Source organism: Ovis canadensis, chromosome 2 (assembly GCF_042477335.2).
Source record: "Ovis canadensis isolate MfBH-ARS-UI-01 breed Bighorn chromosome 2, ARS-UI_OviCan_v2, whole genome shotgun sequence".
NCBI lineage: Eukaryota > Metazoa > Chordata > Mammalia > Artiodactyla > Bovidae > Ovis > Ovis canadensis.
In genome coordinates, this window is record NC_091246.1 from 37,458,333 (window position 1) to 37,476,135 (window position 17,803).

Here is a 17,803-nt window from a genome sequence, read left to right on the forward strand (position 1 = left end):
TATGGAGGTTCCTTGCAAACTGAGGATAGAACTGTTGTAAGATCCCAGCAATTATGGATCATAATTTGGATTTCTGACCAAAAAAAAGTAAAAGTGAAAACTCTAATTCAAAAAGAAACAAGCACCAGTGTTCATAGCAGCATTATTTACAGTTGCCAAGATATGGAAGCAACTTAAGTTTCTTATCAACTGATAAATAAAGAAGATGTGAGGGACTTCCCTGGTGGTCCAGTGGCTAAAGCCACCACATGCCCAGTGCAGGGGGCCCGGGTTCGAGCCCTGGTTGGGGAACTATATCCCACATGCTGCAACTAAGATAAAAGATCCTAAGTACTGCAACTAAGACCCACCACAGCCAAATAAATAAAAATTTTTAAAAAAAGGACGTGAGATACAAGCACACACCCATACATATATACATGTGTGTGTATGCTCACTCACTAAGTCATGTCCAACTCTTTGAGACCTCATAAACTGTAGTCTTCCAGACTCCTCTGTCCAGGGGATTTTCCAGGCAAGAATACTGGAGTGGGTTGCCATTTCCTCCTCCAGGGAATCTTCCCAACCCAGGGATCAAACCCATGTCTCCTGCGTCTCCTGTACCACCGAGCCACCTGGGAAGCCCATATACACATACATATATACATACATACATACATACATACATATGATGCACACAATGATGGAATACTACTCAATCATAAAAAATGAAAACTCGCCATTTGCAACAACATGGGTGGACCTGGAGGGTATTATGCTTAGTGTAATAAGTCAGAGAAAGACAAATACACTGTATGTTATCACTTACATGTGAAATCTTAAAAATTAAAGTATGTAAAGAACAGAAAACAGATTCTCAGATATCAAGAATAAACTAGTAGTTACCAGTGGGTAGAGGGAAGAGAGGGGAAGGGAAAGATAGAAGTAGGGGATTAAAAAGTACAAACAAAAAGAAGTACAAACTACTATGTGTAAAATAAACTACAACACAGGGTATATAGCCAATATTCTATAATAACTTTAAATGGGAGTATAAGCCATAAAAATTTTGAATCACTGTGTTGTATACCTGAAACAAATATAAGTAAATTAGCTATGCTGCTGCTACTGCTAAGTCGATTCAGTCGTGTCCGTGCGACCCCATAGACGGCAGCCCACCAGGCTCCCCCGTCCCTGTTACTCTCTAGGCAAGAATACTGGAGTGGGTTGCCATTTCCTTCTCCAATGTGTGAAAGTGAAGTTGCTCATTCGTGTCCGACTCTTAGCGACCCTATGGACTGCAGCCCACCAGGCTCCTCTGTCCATGGGATTTTCCAGGCAAAAGTACTGGAGTGGGTTGCCATTGTCTTCTCCATGAAATACTTAAGTAAAAATTTTAAAAAAAAGATTAGGGCCTGAACAGCAATCGTATGGAAGGATTCAAGAATTTTAGGGCAGCTTTTTGTAACCAAAATATTGATAATGTTTTGGTGGTTTCTTCCTTCTCTGGGACTTTACCTCCTGTTGCTGGATGTTCACATTCTTGGCTTCTCCTTCATAGATGACAGCAACCCTGGACCTTGGACCCTCAGTTATTGTGACAGTCAGGCCACATGCACAAGTGTACATAGGCAGACATGCATTTTTAGGCATTGTGCCCTCAGTTGACAACCACCTCAGAGCTTGAGGTATGCTCTTTATTTCATAATAGTCTGTTGGAAGCTTGGGATGTTGGAGAATGAACATAGGGGTAACATGTTGACTCTTGCCCTCCAGGCTGTATTTTCTGATTTGATCCTTGATAGGTATTACAATCAGAGAAAACTGTCTTTACTGCTTGTCAAGCTGACATATAGGCATTTTTTTCTGTTGGACTGTGAGTGGTCCCTGGATCTGGTTCAAGATGAGAATCAGAGGAATGATTTTTTCCTGGTGATATCTAGGAGTGTTGCTCTCCAGCTTGACCTTAAGCAAGATTCTTCATGTGTTTCCTGGTCTAGGAGATAAATGGAAGAAACTAACCCCAAAGTGGCAACTGGGTTCAACCCAGAATTATGGTTGGACTGCAGCTTCTGGTTTCTTAAACTGATTCCATTTGAATGGCCTTACAGGCCTTCAGATCCTTAGAGGCCGCCAGTCCCTCTTATACGTTAAGTGGGGATGTTTTCATCAGGACAGTGTTTGAATGTGAGAAGAAATAGGATAATGTTTCTCCATTTCATTGGCTAGAATGTAGTAGGACAATTTTGTGGTTTGTGTCTACTTTTACTAAATTTATAAACATTTATTGATTTTCTCCCAAAGATAGCAGAACGCTACTTTGTGTGGGATTGGAGAAGCCTCAGCAATGAGAAGTCCATGCACTGCAATGAAGAGCAGCCACCACTTGCTGCAGCTAGACAAACCCCGCTTGCAGCAACAAAGACCCAGCGCAGCCAAAAAAAACATCTGTTCAGCAACCAGTTAGATGTAATCACTTTGAGGAAGCCCTTGATAAATAATTATTTTCTTTATGTGCATGTTACTGGTCTCAACAGCTACTGGTCTCAATAGCTATGGACAAAGTGAATGACAACATAGATGCCTCACTAGAAGTGTCAGCCAGGACTGCTCCAAGAAGGAAGTCGTTCCTAGCTAGGATATTCAGAGGGGATTTCCTGGAGGAGGAAGAGGCTTCTGCAGTGGAAAGGAAGCAGGGATGTCCATTTTATAGCAGAGTCCGGAACACGCAAGGAGTGTGGAGGGACCCTAGATAGACTCATTTGGCTGATGCTGGGCAGAAACAAGAGAAAGTAGTTCAAGTCACGGGGTGTTTGGTTGACGAGACTAACTGAATCTCCTTTGGATAACATTTTTTCTTTTTCCTAGACTCATGTGTAGTCTTTAATAATGAATAATCCTGTTAATCACCTTTCTCACCTGGAGAATTGAGTCGCATGCTTCTCAGCATGGCCGTGGTGAATATATGGCCTGTTCTGGCAGTCCTGGAGGTTTGGAAGATGGGAAAACCCAGGTTACTGAGAGTGAAGGTTTACTCACTTCCTGAGGAAAGTTAATAAGACAGTCTAGTTACTTCATTTGGTTCCTGTTTTCCTTGGACTTTTCCTTCAGTCTTCCTTTGCAAGTCCATATTCTTCTAAATTGATGTGTATTTGATTTCTTTCTGATTATGTAGGCCTTTGTTAACTGTATTATAGTCACTTGAGGTATGTGTTTAAAATGCAAGTTTGCTGGTGCCAACTAATTCAGGATTTTTCCTTCATTGAAACCTAGAAATTGGAATTTTAAACAAACTTATAGGCAGTTTTCATATGAATCACTGGCTTAGACTTGATGCTATATAGCAGTAATACATATATATATTTGTCATCTTTTTAGATCTAGACCATTTGTTTGAATCTTCCTTGTATTTTCTAAACCACACTCAGGGCACAGATGGGACATCATGTTTAATGGATCTGGAAGAATTTCCTTGTAGGCATCTTGGTTAATATCTGTTTGGTAGGACTTGCCTGGTCCAGTGGTTGAGAATCCGTCTGCCAATGCAGAGGACACGGGTTCTATCTCTGGTCTAGAAAGACCCCACATGCCACGGGGCAGCTAAGCCGATGCACCCAAACTACTGAGCCTGAGAGCCACAATAAAGAGAAGCCTCAGCAATGAGAAGTCCATGCACTGCAATGAAGAGCAGCCACCACTTGCTGCAACTAGACAAACCGCGCTTGCAGCAACAAAGACCCAGCGCAGCCAAAAAAAAAAATGTTCAGCAACCAGTTAGATGTAATCACTTTGAGGAAGCCCTTGATAAATAATTATTTTCTTTATATGCCTGTTACGGGTCTCAACAGACAGAGCAAGAAATTCTTTTTTATTTTATATTTTGACTTCATCATGAAGCTTGACCAGGGATTGAACCTGCACCCTACTGCATTGAAAGTTTTAACTACTGCACCACCAAGGGAAGTCTCTGCCTGTTGTTTTTTTAGGTCAAATCTTAACTTAGGTCATTAGTTTCCAATTTCTTAGTCTCTCTACTAGAAGAGTTAGAGTAAACTTTAGTCAGGGGCTTCCCTGGTGGCTCAGAGGTAAAAGCATCTGCCTGCAATGCAGGAGACCTGGGTTCGATCCCTGGGTTGGGAAGATTCCCCTGGAGAAGGAAATGGCAACCCACTCCAGTATTCTTGCCTGGAGAATCCCATGGACGGAGGAACCTGATGTGCTACAGTCCACGGGGTCGCAAACAGTCGGACACGACTGAGTGACTTCACTTTCACTTTCACTTCACTATGAATAAGGTTCAGTCATTCTGTATTGTATATTTGGATTCAGAGATTCATGAATTGAATCTAGGCTCCATTTCTTATTTGGCTGCACCAGGTCTTAGCTGCGGCAGTAAGGATCTTTGATCTTCCTTTCGGGATTTTAGTTGCAGGATGTGGAATCTAGTTCCCTGACCAGGGATCAGACTTGGACCCCCTGAATTGGGAGCATGGATGCTTAGCCACTGGACCACCAGGGAAGTCCTGGGCTCCGTTTCTTATTAGCTTTGTACCCTTGAACAAATATCTTCTCCTAAACCTTTCTTTCACCTTTAAAATAAATGGAACAAGTAGTATCTGCCTACCAGAGTCATGAAGAAAATTAAATGAGGTTGGTTAGCGAAGTGCCTAGAATATGTGCTTAGTAAATTGTTGATGTGATTAATGGCAGTAGTGGAGGAGGAAGTGGTAGCAGTAGTTTGATGGTTCTCTTTAGGTGTATTTCTGGCCAGATTCATATACACCAAAGATAAGAAGCTGGCATTTTTCTACCCTGTGAATGACCTGTTTTTTGTATGTTAGTCTTTTCCCGAATAGCTTAAGCATTTAAAAATTACTCATGTAGATATTATTTATATGAGAAAATATAATTAAGAAATTATATTTAATTTCATCATGAAAAGGATTTAGATAAAAGATGTTTTCTGTATACAAATTAAAGTGTTACCTAGTTCTGATAAGAGTACAGTGGAATAGATAATACATTTATAATGCCACTAAAACCCTTTTTTGAAAGTAATTTAGCATATGTTTCAAAGACCTGGGATATATTATTTGTTGAATGAAGAGCCTAAAATATTATGCCCTTTGACCTATTCATAACAGAATAATTATTGGAAGCTATTTTTAATCAAAATGCTAATGATAGAATACTTAAGTAATTCATGGTAAATCAAATCTGTGTGATATTATGGAGCCATTGACATGATTGTGAAGATTGTAATAACATGCAGAGCTTTTGATATGTTAAATGTAATGAGGTACAGAATTCTCTCTCCTGATTATAGCTATGCATCATTATACAGGCATGTGGTTAAGAACTGAATAGGCACTTGACAATTGAAAAACAGAAAACAGACTTGACAAGAGATACGATTCTGAACAATATTTCTTGCATTTTTAAATTTCCAGTATTGTAGATAAAGTATTGTCAGTAAACTCTATAATTTTAAAAAAAAATTGTTACCTTCAGCTAGGTGAATCTTGTATTTTCTTATCCTAAAGCAGTGGAGAAAGTGGCCTTGCCCAGTTTCATTCATTGCTTGTCTTGTTTGCTGACAAAGATGGAGCAGTTATGTAATATACCTCCTCTCTGGGGAAAGGGTGTAAAGAAGGAACTTGGAAATAAGGCGGTGTAGGATATATGGCATTGGAGAAGGACATGGCAGCCCACTCCAGTGTTCTTGCCTGGAGAATCCCAGGGACAGCGGAGCCTGGTGGGCTGCCATCTATGGGGTCGCACAGAGTCAGACACGACTGAAGCAACTTAGCAGCAGCAGCAGCAGGATATATGGCAAAAGAGTTTCCCCTCTTAGTCACACAAGTGTTTTGAGCTCCAAATAATACCTGGAGAGGGGTCTTGCCTTTCAGTGGGCAGTACATAACCATATTATTATTAAGTCTTTGTGCTATAATGCTCAGGAAATAAGAATGAGGGGAAAAGATTATATTATTGTTTTAATACTGTTATTATTAAAAGCTTATGATCTCTCAATATACCAGATAATTAGTGTATAATGACAATCTGCTCTTTAGTAGTTTGCAGTTTAGAGATAAGGCTTCCTGTTAATTCTGAGTAAAAGAGCTTATGCCTTAAGATTCTCTAGGGAACAAAAAGCTGAGAGTATCTTGTTTTCTTCTGAATAATCTATACACTAAGTATTAGTATCCTTCAATACTATAGAATTTATTTTTCATTATTCATGGCAAGAAATGAAGATTTATGTAAAATGAGGCTAGTTGGTCAATTCTTTTGCTTATCCTTCAATCTTCTTTTTAAATTATTTTTTTCAAAACTTAATTAAAATTATTTATGTATTTTTTGGCTATGCTGAATCTTCCTTGCTGCCTGCAGGCTTTCTCTAGTTTTGGAGAGCCAGGGCTACTCTTTGTTGCGGTGCAGTAACTTCAGTAGTTGTAGCACGTGGGCTGGCTCCCAGGCTCTAGAGCATAGGCCTTACCGTTGTGCTCGGGCTTAACTGCTCCGGGGCCTGTGGGATCTTCCTGGACCCAGGGATCAGACCCGCATCCCTTGTATTGGCTGGTGGATTGTTAACCACCAGAAAAGAAGTCCTCCTTTTCTTTTAAAATAATGCATGTCATATGTGTTTATTGAGGGAAAAAATTAACATTCCAGGACTTAGATCTTTAAAAGGGTATTCATTTAATAACATAGCATGAGAAACTTTCCGTGTTAGTAAGTCTCCTCCACTCCATCATTCTTAAAGGCTGTATCATAGTCCACTGAGTGGTTATTCACAATCGCCTGTGGTGGTTCACTAGTTTAAAAGTCACTGTAACTTGGGGGACTTCCTTGATGGTCCAGTGGTTAAGATGCCGTGCTTCCATTGCAGGGGGCATGAGTTTGATCCCTGATTGGTAAATTAAGATCCCACATGCCACAGTGCAGTAAAAAAAAAAAAAAAAAAATTGATAAATAAGTAAATGGAATTCATTGTAATTAAAGCTATTCACTTGTCATTATTTCCTTAGCGTAATTGCAGCATTTACACATTTTTAATCTTTGATGCATATTGGCTAACCATTGTTTTGCTGTGTTTCTTGGTCTTGGCTCTCTCCTGTGCCCCTCCATGTCTCTGTTGGGGATAGAGAATGTATTCCTCTGCTAGGTTTCAGTCCTCTTCCCTTTCTCAGACTTAAGCTGCCCTCTGGCCTTTAATTATCTGACTCAGTACAGTTCATCTTGATATCTGTGCCTCCTGTGTGGATTTACTTTCCTTTCTCCACTAGCTTCCGCCTAACATACTCTGAGTTTTAGAGACTTTGTGAATCTCCCCTCCCCCCATTTTATTAAGCCATCCCAGCTTTCTGTGTAGGCAAATTTACATATGTCTGTAGGCAGATACATGCAGGCAGAGGTGTCCTCGCTGGTCTTAGAATCTTCCTGATTGTAAGGCCTTTGCTTTCTTTTTTTCCCTCTGCCCTAACTTATAAGCTGCAGGGAGCCATTAAGCCTCAAGCTTACCCTGCCATGCTGCTGGTTGCTGGCAGGTATCCCAGTAGGTGAGTGGGGAGCAGTCCCATTCTGGGAAATATTAGAGGAGCTGTATGAAGCCTTGGCCCCTTGTCACACAGCTTGGGGAGACACTATGTGGCATCCCATCCACATTTCTTAAACTTCCTTTGAAAAAGCAAGGGGGCTCCCTCCTTCACATGCTGCTTTGTCATTCCTTGGTGAGGGTGAGGTTGTGGGTAAACTCTTGGTTTCCTCTACAGAGCCAGCCATTTGCATCTCCCTTGTATGAAATTTTGTTCGTCTATTCTGTCTTATAACCTGTGAATTGAAACAAAACATTAGAATAGACTATCTCTGAACCAGTACTTGTAAGGCACCTGTTCTGTCCTGAGCCCTGTGCTAGATACTTCACATTTTATTAAATCTCTTAGCAGCCATATTAGATAAATAATATTATTTAAGTTTTCTAGATAAGCAAGATTCAGAAAGGTTAAACGACTGATCAAGTTCACATAGCTGCTAAGTAAGCATTCTTAAACCTAGACCTCTCCCAGGTCCAAAACTGGAGAGGTTGGACATAAGACTCTCTTGGATGCAAATAAATAAAGCCTTTTCTCTTTTCCTTTTCTGGGAGGCAGAAATGGAGACTTGTTTAAGGTATAGGGTTGTTTCTTATCAAATACATTGTCCTTAGTGTACAGAGCAGATTGTCTCTACGCCAGTGCTTCTCAGACACTTCCGTGTACTTGGAGATCTTGAGAAACTCCAGATTCTGATTTAGTAGGTCTAGGGTGAGGCCTGAGATTCTTGGTTTCCAGCAAGCTTCCAGATATTCCTTTGACTAGCACAGCTCTAGATCAGTGGTTTTTAAACCTGAGCAGTCAGTAAATTCACCTGGAGATTCTTGACAAAAATTCAGTTTTACTGGCCCAAAATTCAGAACTTTCTACTTGAAGGAGTTTTATGGTAGACTATGGGAATTATTTTTGTTTTGTAGGTTTTTTTTTAAAAAAAGAAACTTCCCCAGGTTATTGTGATAAGCAGTTTGAGAATCACTGGTCTAGAAGCTGACATATTACAGGTACGTTGTCCCATACAACACAGAGGTGTAAGTGGGCAGTAAATTTTGCTGTATTTAACATTTGAGGGGCTATGTTGGTTAGGTTAGGGCTTCCCTGATGGCTCAGATGGTAAAGAATCTGCCTGCAACGCAGGAGACCCAGATTCAACCCCTGGGTCAGGAAGATCCCCTGGAGAAGGGAATAGCTACCACTCGAGTATCCTTGCTTGGAGAATTCATGGACAGAGAAATCTGGCAGGCTGTAAAAGAGTAAGAAACGCAATCATATTTCTTGGAAGGGCTAGCTCGTAAACCCCAAGAGCAGAAAATATTCTTGGATCTCAGAAGGAAACAGCTGGGAATTGGAAAGCCACTAGGATCCAGGGGTGGCTTCATAAGTTTACTGTTTCCTTTTCTCTGGGAATGGCTTTGGTAGAAAATGGCCACCCAGTTTGGTTTAGCACCAGCCAGTTCCGTACTGCTGAGAGAATTTGAATGACCTGGTCTAATCTAGGCTCTAGACTGGTTCTCCCTGAGCCAGGAGGCCACCCCAGGACAATGCTGTGATCTGGACATCTGGGCTTATATCAGATGAACTCAGCTCCAGGGCCCCACTCTGAGTGCAGGGACATAGGGGTCCCCTAACATCTTTGGGCAGGCCCCGGTAAGGTGGTTACTCTCTAAGTGCTTACTGTATAGCTTTGTGGTGTTGGGGCAGGAGAACAGAACCAGATAAGATAAAGCCCCTGCTCTTGGAATTGAGAGGGCATTATTAGCTTAATGGAGAAGAGAGACAAGTGAATATTTTAAAACTGTGATAAGATCTAAGTATTGTGAGTAGAGGGCTACCTTGGAAGCCTGCAAGAGAGGAATTTAATCAGCCTGGCCATTAAGAAATATTAGGAGAGGACATGTCTGAACTGAATCATGAAACGTAAGGACATAATGGCCAGGTAAAGAGAAGAGTAGGCAAAAGCATTTCTGGCATTGGAACAGCCTAACCATGAAATAAGGTCACTATATATCATTGAAGATTTTTGTGTGAGTAATAATTTATAAGACTTCCCCAGTGGCTCAGACTGTAAAAGCGTCTGCCTACAACACGGGAGACCTAGGTTTGATCCCTGGGTTCGGAAGATCTCCTGGAGAAGGAAATGGCAACCCACTCCAGTATTCTTGCCTGGAAAATCCCATGGACGGAGGAGCCTGGCAGGCTGCAGTCCATGGGGTCACGAAGAGTCAGACACGACTGAGCGACATTTACTATTTACTACTATAATAATTTATAAGCAGCTCTTTCTATAGTATAACATCCATGGAAGGATGTGAAGCTGGAGAGATAGATAGGGGCCACGTTGAGGAGAATCTTGATGCCATGCTGAAGGGCTTGAATTTAGGGGAAAGTGAAAGTGAAGTCGCTCAGTTGTGTCCATCTGTTTGTGACCCCATGGACTGAAGCCTGCAAGGCTCTTCTGTCCATGGGATTTTCCAGGCAAGAGTGGGTTATCATTTCCTTCTCCAGGGGATCTTTCTGACCCAGGGATCGAACCCAGGTCTCCTGCATTGTAGGCAGATGCTTTACCGTCTAAGCCACCAGGGAAGTAAAATTTAAGGGAAGAGAAACTATTACATATTTTTTAATGGACATGTGAGGATTTCCATTCTTTAGGAAGATGAATGATTATAGTGTGGAGTATAGTTTTGTTGATGGCCTTGCCTGAAGGCAAGTCGTGCAGAGAAGAGAGGATGAAGAAGGAGCCAACTGTAAGAATATTTAGGAGGAAATTAGGGGTCTAGGGTGAATCCCAGGCTTGAGTGAGCAGACAGATTGTGGTGGTATCAGATGAAATGAACAATTAGGGGAAGAAGATAATATGTTTTAGACACATTGAGTTTGAAAATGCCTGTCAGACACATCAGTGATGGTGCCAGTTATGTGGGGCTTGGCCTTAAATAGTTGTCAGGGTTTACAGGTTTGGGAGTGGTTCCCCTCACTCTTCCTTTCTTTTTAAAATCCCCTCCACACCAGTCTCTGTTTGACACTTTTATTCTAGCTACTCTTCCTTTTCTTTTTCTATTTTAAATTTAAGAATTACCTACTTCCTCCTTTCATAGATCTTCCTATGCAAGCAGTAGGTTGTTTATACAAAGATTTGACATGTTTTGGCTTCACGCTGGGATTTGCTGATAGAATTTTAAATAAACTTCCTAGACTATAAGGTATATGAGGACAGAGATCATTCCTAGTAGTTAGGTTTCTCACATCTAGAACAGTTCTTGGCATTGAATTGGTGCTGACTCAGTGAGCAAATAAAGGAATGAATCATTGACACATAAAGAGTTTAATAATAGACTCCACTGGGAATGCCCTTTCTCTAAGACTGATCTTTTCTATCAATCATTTCTCTGAGTTGAATTTTGGAGAACGAAAGAGGGTTGGTTTGTTACAGAAGTGGATAAGGCAGTTCAGGCAGGAGGAGCGGCATAAGCAGAGACGTGGAGACACAGGACAGATGAGTAGTTGAGATGTGAACATCTTTTTCTCTCATATCTCAGGTCACTCTAGCAAACCCAGTATGGTTTATACTTAGGTCTAATAGTGGTTGTGATGTGTTTTGTTTATAATTTTCTACACATGTGTTGCTAAGAATTAGTGAAACATAATACGGTTGCACTGGTAGAAAACCTTTCATCAGGTTTATTAGGTCCAAAGTCTAATACAAGTCTTATTTGAAGCCATCTTTGGATATCAGGCAGAATTTACTTCTTCCTTTTCTGTGTTTATATAACATACTACACCTATCTCTGTTATGTTTTCTTATTTACATGTTTCATTTGACTAGTGTAGCCCTGACTTTGCAGTTGGTAGACATTAATTAAATGTTTGATGGATAACTGAGTGAATGAATGGATATTTATACCCAAGGTCAGCCACACTGAAGAGAAACTTCACCTTCTTTATCTCTTTTCTCTTGTAGCTGTTTGTAGTGGATGTCCAGACAAGCCAGATCACCAAGATTCCCATTCTGAAGGACCGGGAGCCTGGATGTGTGACTCAGCAGGGCTGCGGTATCCATGCCATCGAACTGAATCCCTCTAGAACACTGTTAGCCACTGGAGGAGACAACCCTAATAGTCTTGCCATCTACCGGCTGCCTACACTAGATCCTGTGTGTGTGGGAGATGTAAGTTTTTAGACAGAGCCCAGCAGGTAACATGGACCTTCCTCCCGTAAGCCCTTCAGGAAGGAATAGTTTGCTTACTGCTGACTCAGGGGCTGGGGTGGGGGTGAGGAGTTGTAATGGTGAGACGTGGGTGTGGAGATTTCAGAGTGGGTACTGCGCTCCCCACAGAGAGCTTCAGATGTTGGCAGAAGGTATGTTTGATAAAGGTGCGCGCAGCACACCTCAGATGCCAGCAGCAGTGGCTTGGTGTTTGAGTCCACAGTGTTTACACATCTCCTACTGCCCATGGTCAGAAAAGTTTGTTAAATTATTCATTCAGCAACTATTTTTTGACCCTTCTGTGGCCAGGCATTGTTTTAGACTCTGGGGATGTAGCAGTGAATAAAAGAGACAAAGCCCCCCCCATCCTCTTAAAGCCTGTGCTCAAGTGAAGGGAGGCATATAAACCAACAAAAATGTACCAGCAGTAAGTCAGAGCGGTGAGTGCCATGGAGAAGAGTAAAGGCAGGCTAAAGGGAGAGAGTGTGGTGGAAGATGCTATTGTCTGGGAAGGCTTCTTGGATAAGAATAACACTGAGCAGGGAGGCTTAAAGGAAATGTGGTACAAGCCATGCTGATGTCTGAGGAAGAGAGTTCAGAAGATGGAAGAACATAGAGGTCGGTTCTAGCTGTTGTCCCAGGAAGCAAAGGGGAGAGTGCCAGGATGAAGTTGGAGGGATGAGAGGTGGGTAATGGTGTGTAGGAGCCGCAGGTAAGACATCGAGAGAGAGAGTGCTGGAGCAGTGTGTCCACCGGCCATGTTTATAGCCCGTAAGCCAGCCAGTTTCATTCCAGCTTTGAGCTTCTCAAGACAGAAAGTTAAAGATTGTAGGATCGTGCCATTTGGGTTGTGATCACCAGAGATGGGAATTGTAATTTTTAGAGATACTTTCATTCAGCCTTTTAAGCTTTTCAGGGGCGTGCATTGCTATCCTCATTTTACTCGTTTCTTTTCCCCGCTCGCCTCCCGCACCCGTTGCGCCCTCCTCTTGAAGGACGGACACAAGGACTGGATCTTTTCCATCGCATGGATCAGTGACACTATGGCCGTGTCTGGTAAATTGACCTTTTGCAAGGAATTCTGGTGTGGCAGGGTGGGAGGGAGGCTAGAAGTTACAAAAGGGATAGTAGCGGGACTGGAAATAGCCCAATAACCGAGCATCAACCAGGGGCCAGAAAACCTCGTATTGTCTCTTTCTCTAACTTAGCATGTGACCTTGGATAAGTCATGTCCCTTGTATATTCCTAATCTGGAAAGTACTGGAAGTACTGGCACACTTATTACTCATACTCTGCCTTTTTTAAAAGAGCCTGTGTGATGGCCCCTTAGCTTCAACATTTTGTTGTGATTTGCTGAGACAATAGTTGGGAAAGTGCTTTTGGAAAAGTTGTGCTCTGGAAAATATTAGGAGCAATTATCATTTTCTGTACAACTCTATAATGTTAATAAAGCTGTACAGGATTGGGGGAATTCCCCTCCCAATGGTAGAACAGTCAAGAAAAATACATGGAAATGAGTGAAGAGATACTCAGATGCTTTCTGAATACCCACAGCAGCCTAGAACGTAGGCTCAGAATGCCAGCCAGCTTTTCTGGGTACCTGGCTTCCCAGGTGGCACAGCAGTAAAGAATCCGCCTGCCAATGCAGGAGACACAAGAGATGAGGGTCAGGAAGATCCCCTGGAGGAGGAAATTGCAACCACTCCGGTATCCTTGCCTGGATAATTCCATAGATAGAGGAGTCTCAGGAGCTATGGTCCGTGGGGTTGCAGAGAGTCAGACATGACTGAGGGATGGAGCATGCCTGCATATATATGTAAAAATATAATCGCCCATTCCAGATTCCCAGATTTTTAAAAATCACAAGAGTTGCTAAATTAAGTACTTCATATATTATTTCTTAGAACCATCATAACAATCCTAGAAGGTTTGCATTGTTAGCCTCATTTCACAATTAAGAAGATTTAGATTCTGAGAAGTTATAATTTGCCAGAGGCTACAGAGACAGTGAGGGATGGAGTCAGGATCTGAAGCCAGCTCTCAGTTCAAAGCCCATGTTTAGAACTGCTACGAACAAAGCTAAGGGAACATAAATGTTTCTTTCTTTGGAATTTTTGCAAGGCAATAGAAAATAGCAAGGAAGGAAGAGAAGTCTAATGGACAAGCATCGTCACAGTTCAAAATTTTTCAGTAGTGGTTCAGAAGCTTTTGGATTCCCTGTCATTTGTCTCCCCAAGAATTGAGAGCTCCTGGAGGGCAAAGTCTGAATCACGTCCCCTCTATAGGGACTATGTGTATGACAGTAACCTGAACTAAATGGGCTTGTTGGGAGCCAGGACTTGGCTTTTTTGGAGAGCTTTCCTTCTCTTTTTTAATATACCCTGGGAGCGTTCTATGTTTTCAGACTGATAGCTTCCAAGACTACATTTTGTGAACAGTAAGCAGGTTTTAAGAATACTGGCTCTGAAACAGGAACAGACTCACAAATATAGAATACAAATTTATAGTTACCAAAACAGAGGGAGGGAGTCGGGACAGATTAAGGGTATGGGATTAACTGATATAAACTACTGTATATAAAATAAAAAAGCAGCAAGAATATACTGTATAGCACAGGGTATTATGCTCAGTATCTTATAATAACCTATAATGGAATATAATCTGCAAAAATACTGAGTCATTTTGTTATCTACCTTAAATTAATATAGTGTTATAAATCAATTATATTTCAATTTAGAAAGAAAGAATATTGATTCTGAGAGAACTATACTCTGAAAACTGTACAACATTTATGAAGGAAATTGAAGATGTTATAAAGGAAAGGAAAGATATCCTATGGTCTTGGATTAGAGGAATTAATGCTGTTAAAATATCTGTATTTCCCTAAGCAATCTACAGATTTAATGCAGTCCTTACCAAAATACCCATGACATTTTTCATCAAACTAAAGCAGTCCTAAAATTTATATGGAACCACAAAAGACCCCAAATTGCTAGAGCAGTTTTTAAAAAAATTTTGTTTGTTTGCTTGCTGGCTTTTGGCTGCTTTGGGTCTTCGTTGCTATACACAGGCTTTTTCTAGTTGCAGAGAATGGGGGCTACTTTTTGTTGCAGTGTGCAGGCTTCCCATTGTGGTGGCTTTTCTTGTTGTGGAGCATGGGTGCTAGGCACTTGGGCTCAGTAGTTGTGGCTCTTGGGCTCTAGAGGACAGGCTCGGTAGTTGTAGCACATGGGTATAGTTGCTCCACGACATGTGAAGTCTTCCTGCCCCAGGGATCGATGCAGGTGGATTCTCATCCGCTGTACCACCAGGGCACTCCTGCCAGAGCAATCTTGAGATAAAAAAAGAACAAAGCTGGAGATAGCATGCCCCCTGACTTCAGACTAAACTACAAAGCTGTGGTCATTGAAACAGCATGGTACTAGCACAGAAAGACACTCAGATCAATGGGACAGAACGAAGAAGTAAAACTGGTCAGTAAATCTGTGGCAAAGCATATGCAATGGAGAAAAACCAGTCTTTTTAATGAGAAGTGCTGGGGAAAATGGACAGCTATATGTAAAAGAATGAAATTACTGATAGAACATTTTCTCACACCAATTTACTAAACTAAACTCAAAATAGATTAAAGACCTAAATGTAAGACTGGAAACCATGAAACTCCTAGAAAACATAGGCAGAACTCTCTTTAATATAAATCATAGCAATGTCTTATTTGATCTCCTGAGGCAAAGGAAACAGCAAAAAAAGACAGCCTATGGAATGGGAGAAAATGTTTACAAATGATATGACCAATAAGGATTAATATCTAAAACATATAAACAGCTCATACAACTCTATAAAAAAATAAACAGCCCAGTTAAAAATTGGTCAGGGGACGTCCCTGGTGGTGCAGTGGGTAAGAATGCACCTGCCAATGCAGGGGATACAGGTTCAATCCCTGGTTGGGGAACTTAAATCCCACAGGCTGAGGAGCAACTAAGCCCACGTGCTCCGGAGCCCCACAACTGGAAAATCCCTGCACCATGACGAACAGTGCCACATGAGGCAGTGAAAATCCCATGTGCCACAACCGAGACCCAAAGCAGCCAAAATAAAATTTAATAAAATAGGTAGCTGTGGAATTCCCTGGCAGTCCAGTGGTTAAGACTTTGCGTTTCACTGCCAAGGGCACAAGTTCAGTTCCTGGGTAGGGAACTAAAATCCCATAAGCCACGCGCCACATCTAAAAAGCTAAAACAGGTAACGACAAGGACCTATTATATAGCACAGGGAACTCTGCTCAATATATTGTAATAACCTAAATGGGAAAATAATTTGAAAAAGAATAGATAGATATACATATAACTGAATCACTTTGCTGTACACTTGAAAGTAACACAATACTGTTAATCGACTATATTCCAATGTAAAGTAAAAATTGAAAAAACAGAAGATGTGGTATATATACACAATGGACTATTAGTCAGCTATTAAAAAAGAATAAAATTCTACCATTTTCAACAACATGGATGGACCTGAAGGGTATTATGCTTAGTGAAATAAGTCAGTGAAAGACAAAAACTCATCACTGGAATGTGAAATCCAAAAATAAAATGAATGTATAAAAACAAAAACAGTTTCACAGAAAAAGAGAATAAACTAGTGGCTACCAGTGGGGGTCGGAGGGCAAGATAGAAGTATGGAATTAAGTACAAACTACTGTGTATAAAATAAGCAACAGGGATATATTGTACAGTACAAAGAAATATGGCTATTATTTTATAATGACCTTAAATGGAGTATAATCTGTAAAAATATTGAATCACTGTGCTGTACACCTGAAACAAATAGAATATTGTTAAGTCAACTAATACTAATAGTAAAAAATTAAAATCTAGGGACTTCCCTAGTGGTTTAGTGGTTAAGACTTCTAATGCAGGGGGCCCTGTTTAATCCTTAATTGGGGAAGAGCCCATATGCTTCATGGAGCAGCAAAAAAAAAAAGATTAAAATCTAAATGCGCTATTCTCATCTTCTATTGAGACTTTAATTATGATAATATAGAACATACCTTCCTTTTAAACTGTAGAATAAATAAAAACTACATACACAACAAAAACCCATCAATGTTCCTAATATATAATTTTGCCATCTAAATTGAGGAAATCTAAGTTGGTACACCTCCCTACCCTAGTGATGGAGATGCCCTGTGACAAGCTGTGTGCAGGATACACACCACCACCTACAGTTGTGGAAGCTAGAGAGTAAAATCACAGTATACATTATGTGCAGAGACAATAAGAAGCCTAATTTGGAGGAGTGATATATATAAAGATTGAGAAACGGCCTCAAAATTTTGCAGTAAGCAGCTCAGTTGCAAATATTAATAGCTCCAACATTCAGCTGTGCAGGAGAGCAGGGGGGAGATTTTTGGGGAGGAACTTCCCTGGTGGTTCAGTGGTTGAGACTCCACGTTTTAGCTGCAGAGGGTCTGGGTTTGATCCTTGGTTGGCATCCTAAGATCCCATAATCTGCACAGTGCAGTAAAAAAAAAAAAGCTGTTGAATTTTCAGTTATGCTTCATTTACATCCAAATCAGGAATTTCATACTCTGAGAGGTCACATCAGCAAGAAAGTTCAGATAGTTCTAAGTCAATGTAGATGTCTTACTTAATTGGGTATAAACAAGGTTCTATTATTTACCAAAAAAGAATGTTTGATGTACCATTAACATTAAAATAGGTTTTGCTGCATTATAAAAAAGAATATTGGCTCTGATAATAAAGATGTGAATTTGAATCCTGGTCCTACCGCTTATTAGCATAGAGGACAAGTTACTTAAGTCTTTTTAAGACTTGGGTTTAAACATGGATAATGATTATACATACTTTAAAGGGTCATTGGGAAGATAAATGATTTAGTGTTTAGTGGCTGCCATAGTGAAAATGCTCAATACTTGTTAACCAGTGTTAATGTTCACATTTGATGAACATCAACCCCTTGATGATGAACATTCCCCTCAGATTCAGGGTATTCAGACTCA

At 40.8% G+C, this 17,803-nt stretch overlaps 1 protein-coding gene across 7 annotated transcripts in view; it reads left to right on the forward strand.

The window, feature by feature from the left end:
* DCAF12 (DDB1 and CUL4 associated factor 12) overlaps positions 1-17,803 on the forward strand; it is a 37,173-nt gene that overhangs the window by 10,503 nt on the left and 8,867 nt on the right. For all 7 annotated transcript variants that reach the window (XM_069575875.1, XM_069575877.1, XM_069575880.1 and 4 more), the window contains 2 exons: positions 11,533-11,739; positions 12,774-12,834. In XM_069575875.1, coding sequence (XP_069431976.1) covers positions 11,533-11,739; positions 12,774-12,834 — 268 coding nt within the window. The remainder of the gene's footprint in view (positions 1-11,532; positions 11,740-12,773; positions 12,835-17,803) is intronic.